General features: G+C 36.6%; 1 protein-coding gene across 1 annotated transcript; it reads left to right on the top strand.

Moving 5' to 3' along the window:
• Positions 1 to 6,177: 6,177 nt before the first annotated feature.
• On the top strand, positions 6,178 to 11,644 carry LOC134234207 (uncharacterized). Its single transcript, XM_062716264.1, has 2 exons — positions 6,178 to 6,454; positions 11,275 to 11,644. Exons 1-2 carry the CDS (start codon positions 6,196 to 6,198, stop codon positions 11,289 to 11,291), a joined length of 276 nt encoding a protein of 91 aa, XP_062572248.1. The 5' UTR covers positions 6,178 to 6,195; the 3' UTR covers positions 11,292 to 11,644.
• The last annotated feature ends 3,509 nt before the right edge of the window (positions 11,645 to 15,153 follow it).

The following is a 15,153-nucleotide window of genomic DNA, read 5'->3' as shown; positions in this document are numbered from 1 at the left end:
TAGAGCCAGAATGATATATATCTAAGTTGAGTACGAAAATATATGGAACGACTTAAAACACAATAGGAATAAAAGAATAAGATAGCTCGTACCAATATAATCGAAAACTAGTTCTAATTGTAACGGGGACCGTTACAGATGTTCCCCAAACGCTCCCCAACTCCCTATTTGTGCAAATTTCCTTTAAAACTTTTTTCAATATGCTTAGTATCGCAGGATTTCATAAAAGAATTTTAAAGGCTACAATGATATCAATTTTTTGTCATTTAACGCATTGTTCGCAAACGCACGTGCATGCACATGCAAGGTGATCATGACATGTTGTCTAAACCATTAACATATCTTTATATTCCAGAATTCAATAAAAAGTCATAAAAATATAAATTTTACAGTTTTTCAAACATATTGATCATTTTACGCATTGCGTGTGCGCATGTGCATGCAAGCACGTTCTTGCATTCAATTTTGATATCAATATCATGTAGAAATCCATAATACCTATTCATATTCTAAACTTCATCCTGTTTTGTTGAGAAACAAGAAAGATATAGGCATGTAAAGTTTCAGCCAATCAGATTGCAGCACGCGTGGATTTATGTGCTTTCATGATAATTCTTATATACCATGCGGTAGATCTTCATAATATGTGACTAAGTTGAAAATTTCAAAGGATTATCACGTAAAACAAGAAAGATATTGAGACTTAAGTTTCAGCCAATCAGAGCAAAGCGCACGTGCATGCACGTAAGATCTTGCAATTTTGACCATGTCATCTTGTCCATACTACTACTATATTCATGCATTGTGAGTTTCAAAAAATTCCATCAAGAAAAAGAAAAGTTACGGCTTCATCCATTATCTTGGTAATTTCACACCTTGCACGTGCAAGCTCTTGTCAGCACACGCGCATGTACGTGCTTTCATGAAAATTATTATATATCATGCTGTAGATCTTCATATTGTGTGACTAAGTTCAAAATTTCAAAGGATTAGGACGAAAAACAAGAAAGATATTGAGACTTTAGTTTCAACCAATCAGAGCGAAGCGCACGTGCATGCGCGTGAGATCTTGCTATTTTGACCATGTCAACACGTCTATACTACTAATATATACTTATATTATGAGTATCAAAGCATATAATCAAAAAATAAAAAAGTTACGGCTGTATCTATTATTTTGGTCATTTCACGCGTTGCACGTGCGCGCTCTTGCAAGCACGTGCGCGCAAAATGACCTTCGTTCCGCAAATCTACATAACATGCCTACTGACCCTAAAAAGGTTTCACCTAAGTCGGACGTGTAGTTTACAAGATCATTCGCGGAAAAGATTTTCCCAGGAAGAAGAAAAATAATAATAATAATAACTAGTGCTAATTGTAACGGGGACCGTTACAGATGTTCCCCAAACGCTCCCCATCTCCCTTTTGGTACCATATTCCCTGTTAGCTTCATTAAATAAGAAAAACTTTATGCATTTGAGACTTTAACAACGTTTACCCAGAAGGGTACCAAGTTCATTCAAATTTTAGCATTGTACGCGTGTGCATGTGAATGCATGTGCGTAATAAACATATCATCTTGTCTACACAATCTATATACTTTAATATACTAAATATTAAAGTATTTAATCCAAAAGTATTTAAAAATACGCTCATTCAAGTGTATTTTTGGTATTACTCATTTCACGTGCACGCATGTGCATACATGAGCATGGTGTCATACCTTCTTGTAGAAGTCCAATACATCTATCTATGTTCCAAATCCCACCCCGTTTGGTTGAAAAGCAAGGGAGTTCTAGCTGATTAAAATTTCAGCCAATCAGATTGCAGCGTACGTTTTCGCACGTGTATGGATGTGCATGGGGATTATACCTTCTGGTAGAAGTCCATTATATCTATCTATGTTTTAAATCTCATCATGTTTGGTTGAAAACTAAGGGAGTTATAGCTATTTAAAGTTTCAGCCAATCAGACTGCAGCACACGTGCATGCTCGTGTTTTCTTGAAAATTGCTATATATCATGTTGTAGGATATCCTAATGCATGGCTATGTTCAAATTTTCAAAGGAATTCATCAAAAAACAAGAAAGATATTGAGACTTTAGTTTCAGCCCATCAGAGCGAAGCGCACGTGCATGCGCGTAAGATCTTGCTATTTTGACCATGTCATATTGTCTATGCTACGACTATATCCTTATATTATGAGTTTCAAAGCATTTCATCAAAACGGTAAAGATTTACGTCTATATCAATTAAATAGGTCATTTCACGTGTTGCTCGTGCGCGCTCTTGCAAGCACGTGCACAAAAAATGGCATGGTGACAATGTCATCTTATCTACATTTATAATATGTCTACATATTCTAAATATCAAAGCATTACATCGAAAAATGTAAAAGTTACGGCAATTTCAAGTATATTGGTCATTTCACGTGTTGCACGTGCGCGCTCTTGCAAGCACGTGCGCGCAAAATGACCTTCGTTCCGCAAATCTACATAACATGCCTACTTATCCTAAAAAGGTTTCCCCTTAATCGGATGTCTACTTTAAAAGATCATTCGCGGACAAAATTTTCCCAGGAAGAAAAATAATAAGAATAATAATAATAAGAAACAGAGTAAAAACAATATGTTCCCAAACTCCGTTTGGGGAACATAACTAGTGCTAATTGTAACGGGGACCGTTACAGATGTTCCCCAAATGCACCCCAACTCCCTTTCGGTGCCATATTCCCTGTAAGCTTCATTAAATAAGACAACATCTGTGAATTTTTGACTTTAACAACGTTTTCCCAGAAGGATACCAATTATATTCAATTTTTAGCATTGCATCCAAGCGCATGTGAATGCATGTGCGTTATGACCATATCATCTTGTTTACACTATTTATATATTTTAATATACTATATATTAAAGCATTCAGTCCAAAAGTAATAAAAATCACTCATTCAAGAGTATCTTTAAATATACTTGTTTCAAATGCACGCACGTGCTTGCACGTGCATGATGATCATACCTTCTTGTAGGAGTCCCTTACATCTATCTATGTTCTAAATCCCATCCTGTTTGGTTGAAAAACAAGGGACTTATAGCCATTTAAAGTTTCAGCCAATCAGATTGCAGCACACGTGCATGCGCGCAATTTCATGATTTTTTTTTATATCGTTTTGTAGGATATCCTAATGCATGACTATATTTTAAATTTCAAAGAATTTCTTCAAAAAACAAAGGAGAAATAGCAATTAAAAGTTTCAGCCAATCAGATTGCAGCACACGTGCATGCGCGTGATTTCATGATTTTTTTTCTATATCATATCATAAGATATCCTAATGCATGACTATATTTTAAATTTCAAAGAATTTCGTCAAAAAACAAAGGAGATATTGCCATTTAAAGTTTCAGCCAATCAGCTTGCAGCACGCGCACATGCGCATGATTTAATGAAAATTCTTATATATCATGCGGTAGATCCTTATAATGTAGGACTATGTTCAAAATTTCCAAGGATTATGACAAGAAACAAGAAAGTTATTGAGACTTTAGTTTCAGCCAATCAGAGCGAAGCGCACGTGCATGCGCGTGAGACCTTGCTATTTTGACCATGCTATCTTGTCTATACTACTAATGTATCCTTACATTATGAGTTTCAAAAAATTTCATCAAAAAATAGAAAAGTTACGGCAATATCCATTATATTGGTAATTTCACCTATTGCACGTGCACGCTCTTGCAAGCACGTGCGCGCAAAATGACCTTTGTTTGGCAACTCTACATAACATGCCTACTAACCCTAAAAAGGTTTCACCTAAGTCGGATGTGTAGTTTACAAGATCACTCGTGGACAAAATTTTCCCAGGAAGAAGAAAAATAATAATAAGAATAATAACTAGACTCTTGTTGCCATGGCAACAAATAAGTCTTCCGTTCTTCTGAATCTGTAAGAATTTGCCTTTTCTGTGCAAGAAATCATAGATATCATATGTACTGTGAAAGAAAAACTGCAAAAAGTCCTTTCAGTACTTAACGTACTTTGATTTTCATGAGCAATCTTGCTCTATTGCACTATAGCACTCATAAGACATACACGTGTATCATAGACAAACCAACAGACGAACGAACACCGTACTCTCATTAACTTTACTGTGTATATGTTGGGGCAGAATTGTGATGGTGTTATAAAATTCTCATGAACTAAGTTAGTACCGCATTTAACGTAAATTTAAGTCAATGATTTTTCAAGTAATACATGTAATGTCGAGATTTGCCAGCAGAAGGATTATTCAATGAGAGGAATTATTCAGCAATCGATTGATTGATTATATGTTGTTTAACGTTTCTCTTGAGAATTTCTCAATCATATGTAGTTTCTAAGCGTCCACTCACTGGTGGAGATTGCAAAATGTTGTCCTATAATTTGGCGCTTATCGCCATTGACCAGTGAGGAATCTTTTTGAGCCAGTACCATCTGACACACGGGACCTCGATTTAAACGATGCTATCTGAAGGACCGCTATCAACGTCCCACAATTGAAGTTAATAATACAGATTTATGTCACTCTAGCCATGTTTTATTTTATTTTTCATTTCACTTTGTTGCATCAGATTTACTTGAAGATCATATACTTATATAGAGATCATTTCGAACAACTTAGCAGTGCATACAGCGTCCGGTGATTTTGATTTTCAGGTCAAAAGATGTGCACTTCGTGTGATACTTCTTTAGCAGAAAAATATACAGGGCGTGACCATGACGAACTATGAAATCAGAAAACATTTAATAAAGAATGGATACAACTGATTTTTCGTCTATGTAAATGGATTAGGATAATCGGGGTTAAAAGGGAATCTCTCTCTCTCTCTCATTCAGTCGTTAATTTCAATATCTTGCGTACTGAAAAATCTATTATAGAATTTCTACATACATGTAAATGGTAATTATAGCCAAATGGTCAAGTTTTAAATCTATAACGAATTTAAAATTCAAATGCCTATAGTTGCAATAATGTCTCCGAATATAAATCAAGAGGGGGGGGGCTTCAAAAGAATTACATACTCAGTAATTTTATGTTTTATGAATTATAAGAAAAATACGAAAGGTTGCATGTATTGTACATAATTATATTCATTGCATAAAATTGTGTTCATTTGGGTATACTTATCCAGCATATCAGCAGACCTGTGCAGATTTTTTTTATATCATGTTTTTTTAGCGTAGCATTATTTCACACAGAATCGCGCTTTCACATAATGTTCACCCTTTGAGTAATAGTATTTCACAAAAATCCAAGAATTGCTTTTCTCATCTTTTATAACTTCTTGGGTATATAAGAGTTTAGATCATGTATAATAAATAACAACGACTTTTTATCAAATATACATGTTATAACCAAATTTAATATGTAGATTGATTTTCTTTTTTAAGTGAGATATCATTTCATTTCCTAAGGCTTTAAAACGGTATTGTATTACTCTTCTATCACTCAGTTCCCTTTTTAGTGCATGTAAAATTTTTTAAAATTGAAAATAAAACTCGGATTCCAGGATAATTTCGAACTCAAATCAGAGAATGAATTAAGAGTATTTTTAAGCGGTTAGCTTCGCTAACCGCTTTATGGCATGTGTCCGATTTTTATCGACACCGGAAACTTCCATAAGGCGCTACCTATCGACAACGGAAACTTCAACAAAGCCTCTACCTAGTACCTATGATTTGTTTCTAACACATAAAACATATGTTAAATAAAATCAAGACTATCAAAACAACATAATCTTTCGGTTTTTTAATTTTTTTCTGATTTTGCTTGTCAATGAAATAAATTTATAATTGTTGTATTAAAAAAAGTTTATGTATAGGAGCATTTGGTGTCGAGATTAAATTTCCGTGACATCAGCTGATTGCGATCGGGCCCTGTGACGAAATTCGAAGTCAGCATGAAGTTTAGCTGATAACATTATCAACGCGTTAGATTTAATGTGATTTAACCACTCAAGGTTAAATCCGTTTATCAAAGTGCCATCGAGCTTTTTATTATTTCGGTATTAGGAGGTATCCTTCCGGTCCCGGCCTTGTATTAGCGCCATCCTGTTCTCAGGGTTTTCGGGGTATTAGCCAAACCCATGCACTAAAACCTGTGACGTCGAGCGCAAAAAATCAAGTTTCTTCAAAATTTCAACGAGCACCCAAAGTCAACGACAATGCCAAAAAGAAAGCGTGATTCGACGCCATTACCAAGAAGGCGCACCAAGCGCAACGATGGCGCCCAGACCAGTCAAGGAGATGGTCAAACTGAAACCAGTGGAAGCATGGGACAGCCGTCCTTTAGCTTATCTAATGAGCAGTTGCAGCAGGTGTCAGAAGCTGTAGCAAACATCCTAAGCAAGCAGAGTGGGACAAACCCCCCAATGCCCATAGAGCCACTGGAAACCCCCATGGCCACACGGGAACAGAGTCAAGGTACAGAACCCGTTTTGATAAATGACAATTATCTTGCATTAACGACAAGCTACGACAATGATTTAGGCCATAAAGTATCAAATAAATTAAAACTTAAAATTGTTAATGGCGAGTACATCAATTTGGGCTTGTTGGTTGAAAATTCATATGGGGCCGATCCAAACGATGAGACCAGATATTTTTCTATGAAAGAGGGAAGCCTCACCCTGGCCCCCAAATCTAAAGCAAAGGTAATCAATGACATACAAGTATGGACAGATGCCTTTCTCATTTACGCATCGATATATACCTCAGCCCATCCCGAGAGCAGAGCTCAGTTATTCAAATATATTCATACTATTAGGTTAGGGGCAAATAGAGTTAAGACTCTCGGGTGGCGTGATTACGACATCCAGTTTAGACTGAAGAAGGAGGCTAACCCATCTCTCTCATTCGCTGTTGTCGATCAGGAGCTATGGCTCTTGTATATGTACAGTCCCCCTAGCACCCAGACTTCCTCACATCAGGCCCCCCTTCTAAAGTGTTATGAATTCAATTACAAGGGCATATGTAATAAGCTTGTACGTCAATACAAGCACGAATGTATGATATGTTCACAAAACCATCCCTACATTAAACATAAGACATCCTCAGGCTCTAGTTTGAATTTTAGGTCAACTGGTCTGCAAGCAACATGGCGGCCTCAGCTACCCAGGAGACCCGCGGCACCAAGTTCAGCTATTAGAGCACCTTATACCCAATCAGCTAGACCTCAGTAATATTGCAGCAAGCCCGATTAACGTACCGAGATTAGGCGATTTATTAGCAAATTACCCACTTGGCTTGGTAGCCTTAGAACTTTTGCAGGGTTTTACATATGGTTTTAGGTTGTGTTATGAAGGGCCTCGAGTGGCCACTGACTGTAATAATCTCAAATCCATGTCTGGGTTACAGTACGAAGCTATTCAGTTGGTCATTAATGAAATCATGTTAGGCAGAGTTGCAGGTCCATTCGATCAGCCCCCTCTACCGAACCTTAGGCTGTCTCCAGTGGGCATGGTACAAAAAAGGGGGGTTCTTATAGATTGATTCATCACTTGTCTTACCCTACAGGGTCTAGCGTCAACGATTTTATTAGTAAGGAACATTGCTCAGTTAAATACTCGTCATTTGACGATGCATTAGACATGCTTGCAAAATTAGGTCCAGGAGCACAAATTGCTAAATTAGACATAAAAAATGCATTTAGGTTATTGCCAATTCACAGAGCAGATTATGAATTATTAGGTTTTAAAATTCAGGGTATGATATTTGTAGATAAGTGCTTGCCATTTGGATGTTCTGTAAGCTGTTCCAAGTTTGAGAAGTTTTCTACCTTTTTAGAATGGGTACTTAAAAAGCAGGCCAAAAGCAACAATGTGGTTCATTATTTAGATGATTTCTTGGTAGCAGGTAGGGATGGTAGCCAAGATTGTGCTAGGCTTATGTCGGTTTTTAGTTCCATTTGTCATGAGCTGGGCATCCCCTTAGCGCACGAAAAAACTGTGGGGCCTACAAATATTTTGATTTTTTTGGGGCTAGAAATTAACACTCGAGAAATGACAATTCGCATACCATCAGACAAATTGGGACAGCTTAAGGACCAGTTAACGTATATATTATCCAAAAAGAAGGTTACATTGAAAGAGCTTCAGGCTCTTACAGGGCTACTGAATTTTTGTATAAGGGCTATCCCAGCTGGTAGGGCTTTTGTTAGAAGGCTTTATGATGCTACTTGTGGGCTGTCAGAGCCACATCACAAACGCAGGGTCAATTTAGAAATGAGGGCAGATATTAAAACTTGGCTACTGTTCTTAGAATGTTTCAACGGAGTCACTTCTTACAGAACTGTAGATTGGTCAAATGATTTTGACATGGAGTTGTTTACTGATAGTGCAGGGAACATTGAGTTAGGTTGTGGTGCTATTTTAGGTAAGCAATGGGCATTCCTGCAATGGCCATCACAGTGGAAAGGGCTAGAGATCATTAAAGACATAACATTTTTAGAATTAGTACCAATAGCTATGGCTTTCGAAATCTGGGGGGAAAAATTGGCTGGCAAAAAAGTTATTCTTCACACTGACAACCAGGCTCTGGTATCAATTCTTAATTCTAAGACATCAAAATCAAAAAGGGTCATGCGTTTGCTCAGAAAGTTAGTTCTTCAGGGGTTAGTGCATAACATCCAGTTTAAGGCAACTCATATCATAGGCCTGCATAATATCAAAGCAGATTCTATCTCTCGACAGCAATGGTCACGTTTCCGAGCCAGCTTCCCAGAGGCAGAGGATCACCCAACATTAATACCCTGGTCATTTCGGCAAGTGATCTGCGACATAGAGCTCATGAGCTCTTAAGCTATTCCATCTCTGACAGTACAAAGAAGTTGTATAACACTGCATTAAATGTATTCAATGATTTTCGCAAGCATTATTTTGACACAGAAGAGTGGCCTCCCCATTACAATCAATTAGTCGATTTTGTCTCCTACCTATCGTATAAGCAGTATTCCCCAAACACGGTTAAGTCGTACATTTCTGGGATATCTTATTTTTGTAAACTTCACAACCTTTCTGATCCAACACAATCATTCTTACTCAGAAAAACCCTGGTAGGGCTGGGCAGAAAGAATGTCCAGGTTGATGAACGTAAACCGGTCACTTTAACAATTTTGTCCAGCATCCTTAAGTTACTGCCCACAATATGCAAATCTCATTATGAAACGATGCTGTTCTCAACCATATTCTCAACAGCCTTTTTTGGTTATTTCAGAATGGGGGAGCTGGTTCAAAATTCAGTGCATGACCCTGGTCATGCTATTCAAGCCGGGGATGTAACCTATCACAAACAGACCAATAAAATCCTCATTGTCCTTAAACACTCCAAAACTGATCAAGAGGGGAGGGGGGCAACAATTTCACTAACAGCCACTTTACAGGCAGTATGCCCAGTGCGCTTAGTTTTATCATTTTTGCAACTAAGACCTAGCATCCCTACAGCATTTTTTTGCCACATCTCAGGTAGTCCAGTGACAAGGTATCAGGTGTCAGCTGTTTTCAACATGGCCTTAGACAAATTGGGGTTAAGCAAGCAAACTTATAAAACTCACTCCTTCCGCATAGGCGCAGCCTCAACTGCCTGGGCTAATGGGGCCAGTGAAAAAGACATTGCTAGTAAGGGCAGATGGAAATCTCAGTGTCTGTACAAGTACATAAGGAATTAATATGTTCATAACTCGCTAATTTTTCTGTTGTCAAATCTTTGTAGGTGTAAAGAGAATATGGATCATTGGGTCCTCCATTGTTAAACATGCATTTTATTATGCCAGAAAATCAGTATTTGGCACCAACTTAGAATTAGACCGGCACAATGCTACCATATTCTGGCAAGGCAAAGGGGGTATGAAGGTGGAGGACATCTTACCCAAAATTAGAACTTTACTCAAGGTAGAAAATGCTCCTCACATGTTAGTTATTCATTGCGGGGGAAATAACATTCCATGGTATAGTGGGGGTAAGTCAGCTGATCTACGTTTCAGATTAAAAGAAATATTACAAAAATTAGAAAAATTGCTACCATCAACTTTGCTTATATGGTCACAAATACTGCCACGTCTTCATTTGAGGGGGGGAATCAACCAGTCTGCTATGGAGAGAATAAGAGTCAGAGTAAATAGCCATGTGGCTACTCACTTGTTAAGGTCTGGGGGGAAGTACATCAGGTACCCAGAGTTACATAGGATCAACACAGGCATGTTTTCTAAAGATAAGGTTCACCTTTCTGAGATGGGTAATAACTTGTTTTTGTATAGGTTGCAACAGGCTTTGCAAGTGTTTTTGATTAATAACTCAGTCCACGTGTCCCCAAGAGATGGGGAAATTGGGCCATGGCTGCGCCATGACTAAGATTTTAATCATGGTAACTATTTTATTTACTGTCAATAGACTATTGAGGGTCTATTTATTTGTATTGGCATGCACCAAGTCAATTTTTGCTCTTGCTCATAGACTGTTGAGAGTCTATGTATTTGTATTGACACAGTTTCTTATTTTTCTGGTCATTTTATTTTAACAAATATTGATTATTGTCATAAATTACAATATTTGAGGACATAAACATGAGTTATGCAATCACCAATTTTAAAAATTTCAATCCCCCCTTTTTTCCCCCTGCCGTCTGACCCTACTGGTGGCGCAGCCAATGCTCAAAGCATAGGCTCGTGGCGGATATTTGGCTCACCAGTAGTGCCTAACCTTGATTCTTAATATATGACTTGGTGCACAATTGATTGAATTTTGCAATTATTGTCCAAGCAGGCGAGCATCTGTTCCCAGGGCTCTCCATTATGCTTGTTTTATTTGTGGGGACGCCACCAAGGCAAGAATTGATGCTGGGCTCCCTTATTTGTTTTAATGCAGCCGTGGCCTATATCGCCAAATAAATATAAATAATTAAATAGAAGCTTTTTGTTATCTTTGGTATAAAGGCCCAAGGTAAGGGCATCTTTTGATAATGTGATTTAACCACTCAAGGTTAAATCCGTTTATCAAAGTGCCATCGAGCTTTTTATTATTTCGGTATTAGGAGGTATCCTTCCGGTCCCGGCCTTGTATTAGCGCCATCCTGTTCTCAGGGTTTTCGGGGTATTAGCCAAACCCATGCACTAAAACCTGTGACGTCGAGCGCAAAAAATCAAGTTTCTTCAAAATTTCAACCCCTCCCAACCACGCCCTTTAATAAAGTAATATGTTAATGGAAACTATTTGCTGCTTTCTCGTGTTTTGTTCTGTTTTCTTTTTCAGACAATATAAAGAATTAATCCATATCCACAGCAAGGTCCCGTCCTAACCGTCACGGCTGTAATCACATTTTTCCTGGAGGAACACATTGCCCAAGCGGATATTTGGCTCACCAGTAGTGCCTAACCTTGATTCTTAATATATGACTTGGTGCACAATTGATTGAATTTTGCAATTATTGTCCAAGCAGGCGAGCATCTGTTCCCAGGGCTCTCCATTATGCTTGTTTTATTTGTGGGGACGCCACCAAGGCAAGAATTGATGCTGGGCTCCCTTATTTGTTTTAATGCAGCCGTGGCCTATATCGCCAAATAAATATAAATAATTAAATAGAAGCTTTTTGTTATCTTTGGTATAAAGGCCCAAGGTAAGGGCATCTTTTGATAAACTTTAGGAAGAAATGTATAGCGAGAAATATCATATTTGAACCCAATGCTACACGAAAACCAGTAGGCATTTCCGATTTATGTGTTAAATTGAAGCCTGAATCGAACAGGTGGTCAAAATGGCGTTGGACACCTTGTGTATTTATATATAGAGCGGGTAGAATGTTTCGATATTTGGCTAATTTAGAGACTTACTGATAAAAATTCAGGTGCCTGTGATTAATTATAAGGCACCCCTCATGAACAATAAATATTTGACCGAATTATGCTACTGGGCACAGGGAGGACGGGTTAATTACTGGCTAAAGGGGTTGAAGGTTATTACCAACTGCAAAACATCGGAGAATCTCTCGATCGAGTTTCATTTTCCAAAATATTAAGGCATCCCTTTAATTAACTAAAGTAATACTAGTACACGAAGAAAGCCTTTAAATAAAAATACAGAATACATCTGTAAGTTGTACAGTTATGGATTACTTCCATAATGAAACGTTTGTTTTCTTCTCCTTTTTTTCTCAATTGAAATTATTTAAAAGATGATAAAAGCTTTGTTTCCAGGGATAAATTCTGTACTCAGTCTAATTATTACAAACGATTTTAAACGATCACATTTTTATTTAAAAAAAAAATAATGGGAGCCTGAAAATACTAAAATTAATTTTAAAAAATTGGAGAAAAAAATTTAATCGGCATTCGATCCTTTTTCTAAAAATCAGCCGATATAAAATATGCACACAAAAAAGAGGTATGAAAAATCTTGACGATAAGCACAAATTGAAAATTATATCTAATGAATGATTATTTTTGAAAGTTTGCTAAATTCCTATGCAAGGTATAAGTTGTAAAAATACTTTTTAAATTTGAATTTGTCCAATTCGTTAATTATCATTTTGAGCCTTTGAGAAGAAAATATTCATTTCTTCAAAATGCTTAGATGACACAGAACGGATTTTTTTTTTAGATGTTAATTAAAATCAATAACTGTCAATACAGACTAACACTACACAGCCAAATGTAGACTATACATATACTGAATTGAGTAATATGTAAAAGAGAGAATATTTATATTTATTTATATTGAATGTGTAAATATGTTGATCTGGAGAGTGTATATGTCTCTGACGTCATCGATACTATTTCTGCGCCTTTATCTCGAAAGTTCTATTCTCATTCACAGGTCAGAGTTATCTTTCTTTACCCACCTTATACCTACGTAAATAGATAAAATGACGGTACCGGAAATATACAAAATGCAGAATCTGATTTAAAAACAAATTATATATATGCTATTTGTAGAATAATAGTTGTTTTACATAAAAATATCTTGAAAAAATATCTTAAAACAAAAAATCAAAAATGGAGCAAAAACAAATTCACTTCCGGTTCGGGCCGGAAGTACTGAAAACACACGAAAACAACTTCAAAACAAATAGAATATCATGACCTAATAATCTTGTAAATTCCATACCTTTACCTTAAACCCTTTAAGAGAAAAATGCCGGACAAAAGTCCATTTTAAAATTCGAAAATCGGTCATAACTTCGGACCGGAAGTGAATTTTTCAAAAAACGGAATTTTATATAAACTTCATATATAAACCTGCTAACATGAGAAAAATTGTGAAAATCTCTCCAACCATCTCTGAGTAATCGCGCTCACAAAATTTGGGAGGAATAATAATAATAATAAAAAGAAACAATACAAACACTATAAGTCTTCCGTTGTGAACGGAAGACTTAATAATAAGAAACAGAGTAAAAACAATATGTTCCCCAACTTCGTTTGGGGAACATAATAAGAAACAGAGTAAAAACAATATGTTCCCAAACTTCGTTTGGGGAACATAATAAGGCAGCAAAATTCAAATTCTCATTTCTCTACTAAGATTTTTACATCGGGCTCGGAGTTGGTTTTCTTCAGAAAGACAGGACTGGGTTCAAGGCGACTAGGGGTACCACACCGGTAATTGACCAATCAAAATGAACTTAGTCAATTGTAGGTCCATACATTAAGCCGATTTTCCTTTCTTTTGAGAGTTTTTTTAATTTCCTTCCAGGCCAGTTTGACAACTCTGGTACCTGTGCCTAGGAAATTTTATCTACTCTATAAATAAATAAAGTTTTTTGACAGGAACTATTTCTCCAGGGCATAGGAGGCTACTTCCTGGGGTGCTTTTGTGATGTTTATAAAGACATGGAAAACACGTGGATTTGAGGGTAGCCCTGTTTGCATATGCAAATAAATCAGAAAATGTCGTGTACGTACCCTGGTTTTTTGGTGTCAGCTAATGTGACAGGTATTGTTTAACACCCCCTTATCAATATTTTTTCATGAATTCAAACACGTGAGGTTTTACTGGAAAGAAACGTGTATTGCTTTTTAATATACCGAAACTCGCTATTTCTGGGGATTGTGTAATTCTAAAAAAAATTCAGATAAATTTCAATGGTGAAATAAAAGAAGAATGCTTGGTATTAAAATATTAATTCATATCAGTAGAATTGAATGCTATTAACGACATCTGGAGAAATAGGCTTTAAAAGGTTTATATCATATCTTTGTTCGTCTGCACTTAAATTTCAAACACGACAGAATTTGTAATTTTTGCCGTAAAAATTCATAATTTCTATATACTTTAGAGACTTACCGTAAAACTTTCAGGAAACTTTCTATGAAGTCTTTTCTGCACCTTAAGTGAAATTTTATGTCGATCCCAGGTGTTGATCGAGTTTCAGAGAAATTTTCTACGTTGTTATTGATTTTTTTTTTTAAGGAGAAGGGGGGGGGGGGTTGACTTTTTTATTCTAAGCATTTGTTAAAGTGAGTTTGTAAATACATCTACGAACTTGAGCTGGATTGTGACCTTTGGGTCAAGGGGTCAAGGTCAAAGGTCAAGGTCATCAAAGCATTTCATAAAGAAATATAAAAGTAACGGCCATATCAAGTATACAAGTCATTTGATCATTGCACGCGCGCGAAGGTGCAATGCATGAAAGCTATATCATCGTGACTACACTTTTAATGTGTTTCTATTCTTTGAATTTTGAAACGTTTCATAAAAAAATTACGACTATATCAAGTAAATCGGTCATTTAACGCATTGCGCGCGCACACGTGCATGCAAGTCCTTGCATTCAAGTTTGATAGTAGCATAATGTAAGAATCCGTCATATCTATTCATATTCTAAATTTCATCCTGTTTTGTTGAGAATCAAAAAAGTTATAGGCATTTAAAGTTTAAGCCAATCAGATCGCAGCACACGTGCATGGGCGTGGTTTCTTGAAAACTTTTATATATCATAGTTTAGGACGTATTAAGGTATGATTATGTTTTAAAATTCAAAGTATTTTGTCAAAAAACAAGTAAGATATTGAGATTTTTGTTTCAGCTAATCAGAGCAAAGCGCACGTGCATGCGCGTGCATGCATGTGCATGATGACCGTAACTTCTTATAGGAGTCTATTGTGTCTGTCTATGTTCTAAATCTTATCGTGG

This window comes from Saccostrea cucullata, unplaced genomic scaffold, assembly GCF_032062105.1.
Source record: "Saccostrea cucullata isolate Sc308-1 unplaced genomic scaffold, CSIRO_AGI_Scuc_v1 ctg329, whole genome shotgun sequence".
Lineage (NCBI taxonomy): Eukaryota > Metazoa > Mollusca > Bivalvia > Ostreida > Ostreidae > Saccostrea > Saccostrea cuccullata.
Note: the sequence above shows the minus strand (reverse complement) of the source record. Positions and strands in the feature narration are given on the sequence as shown.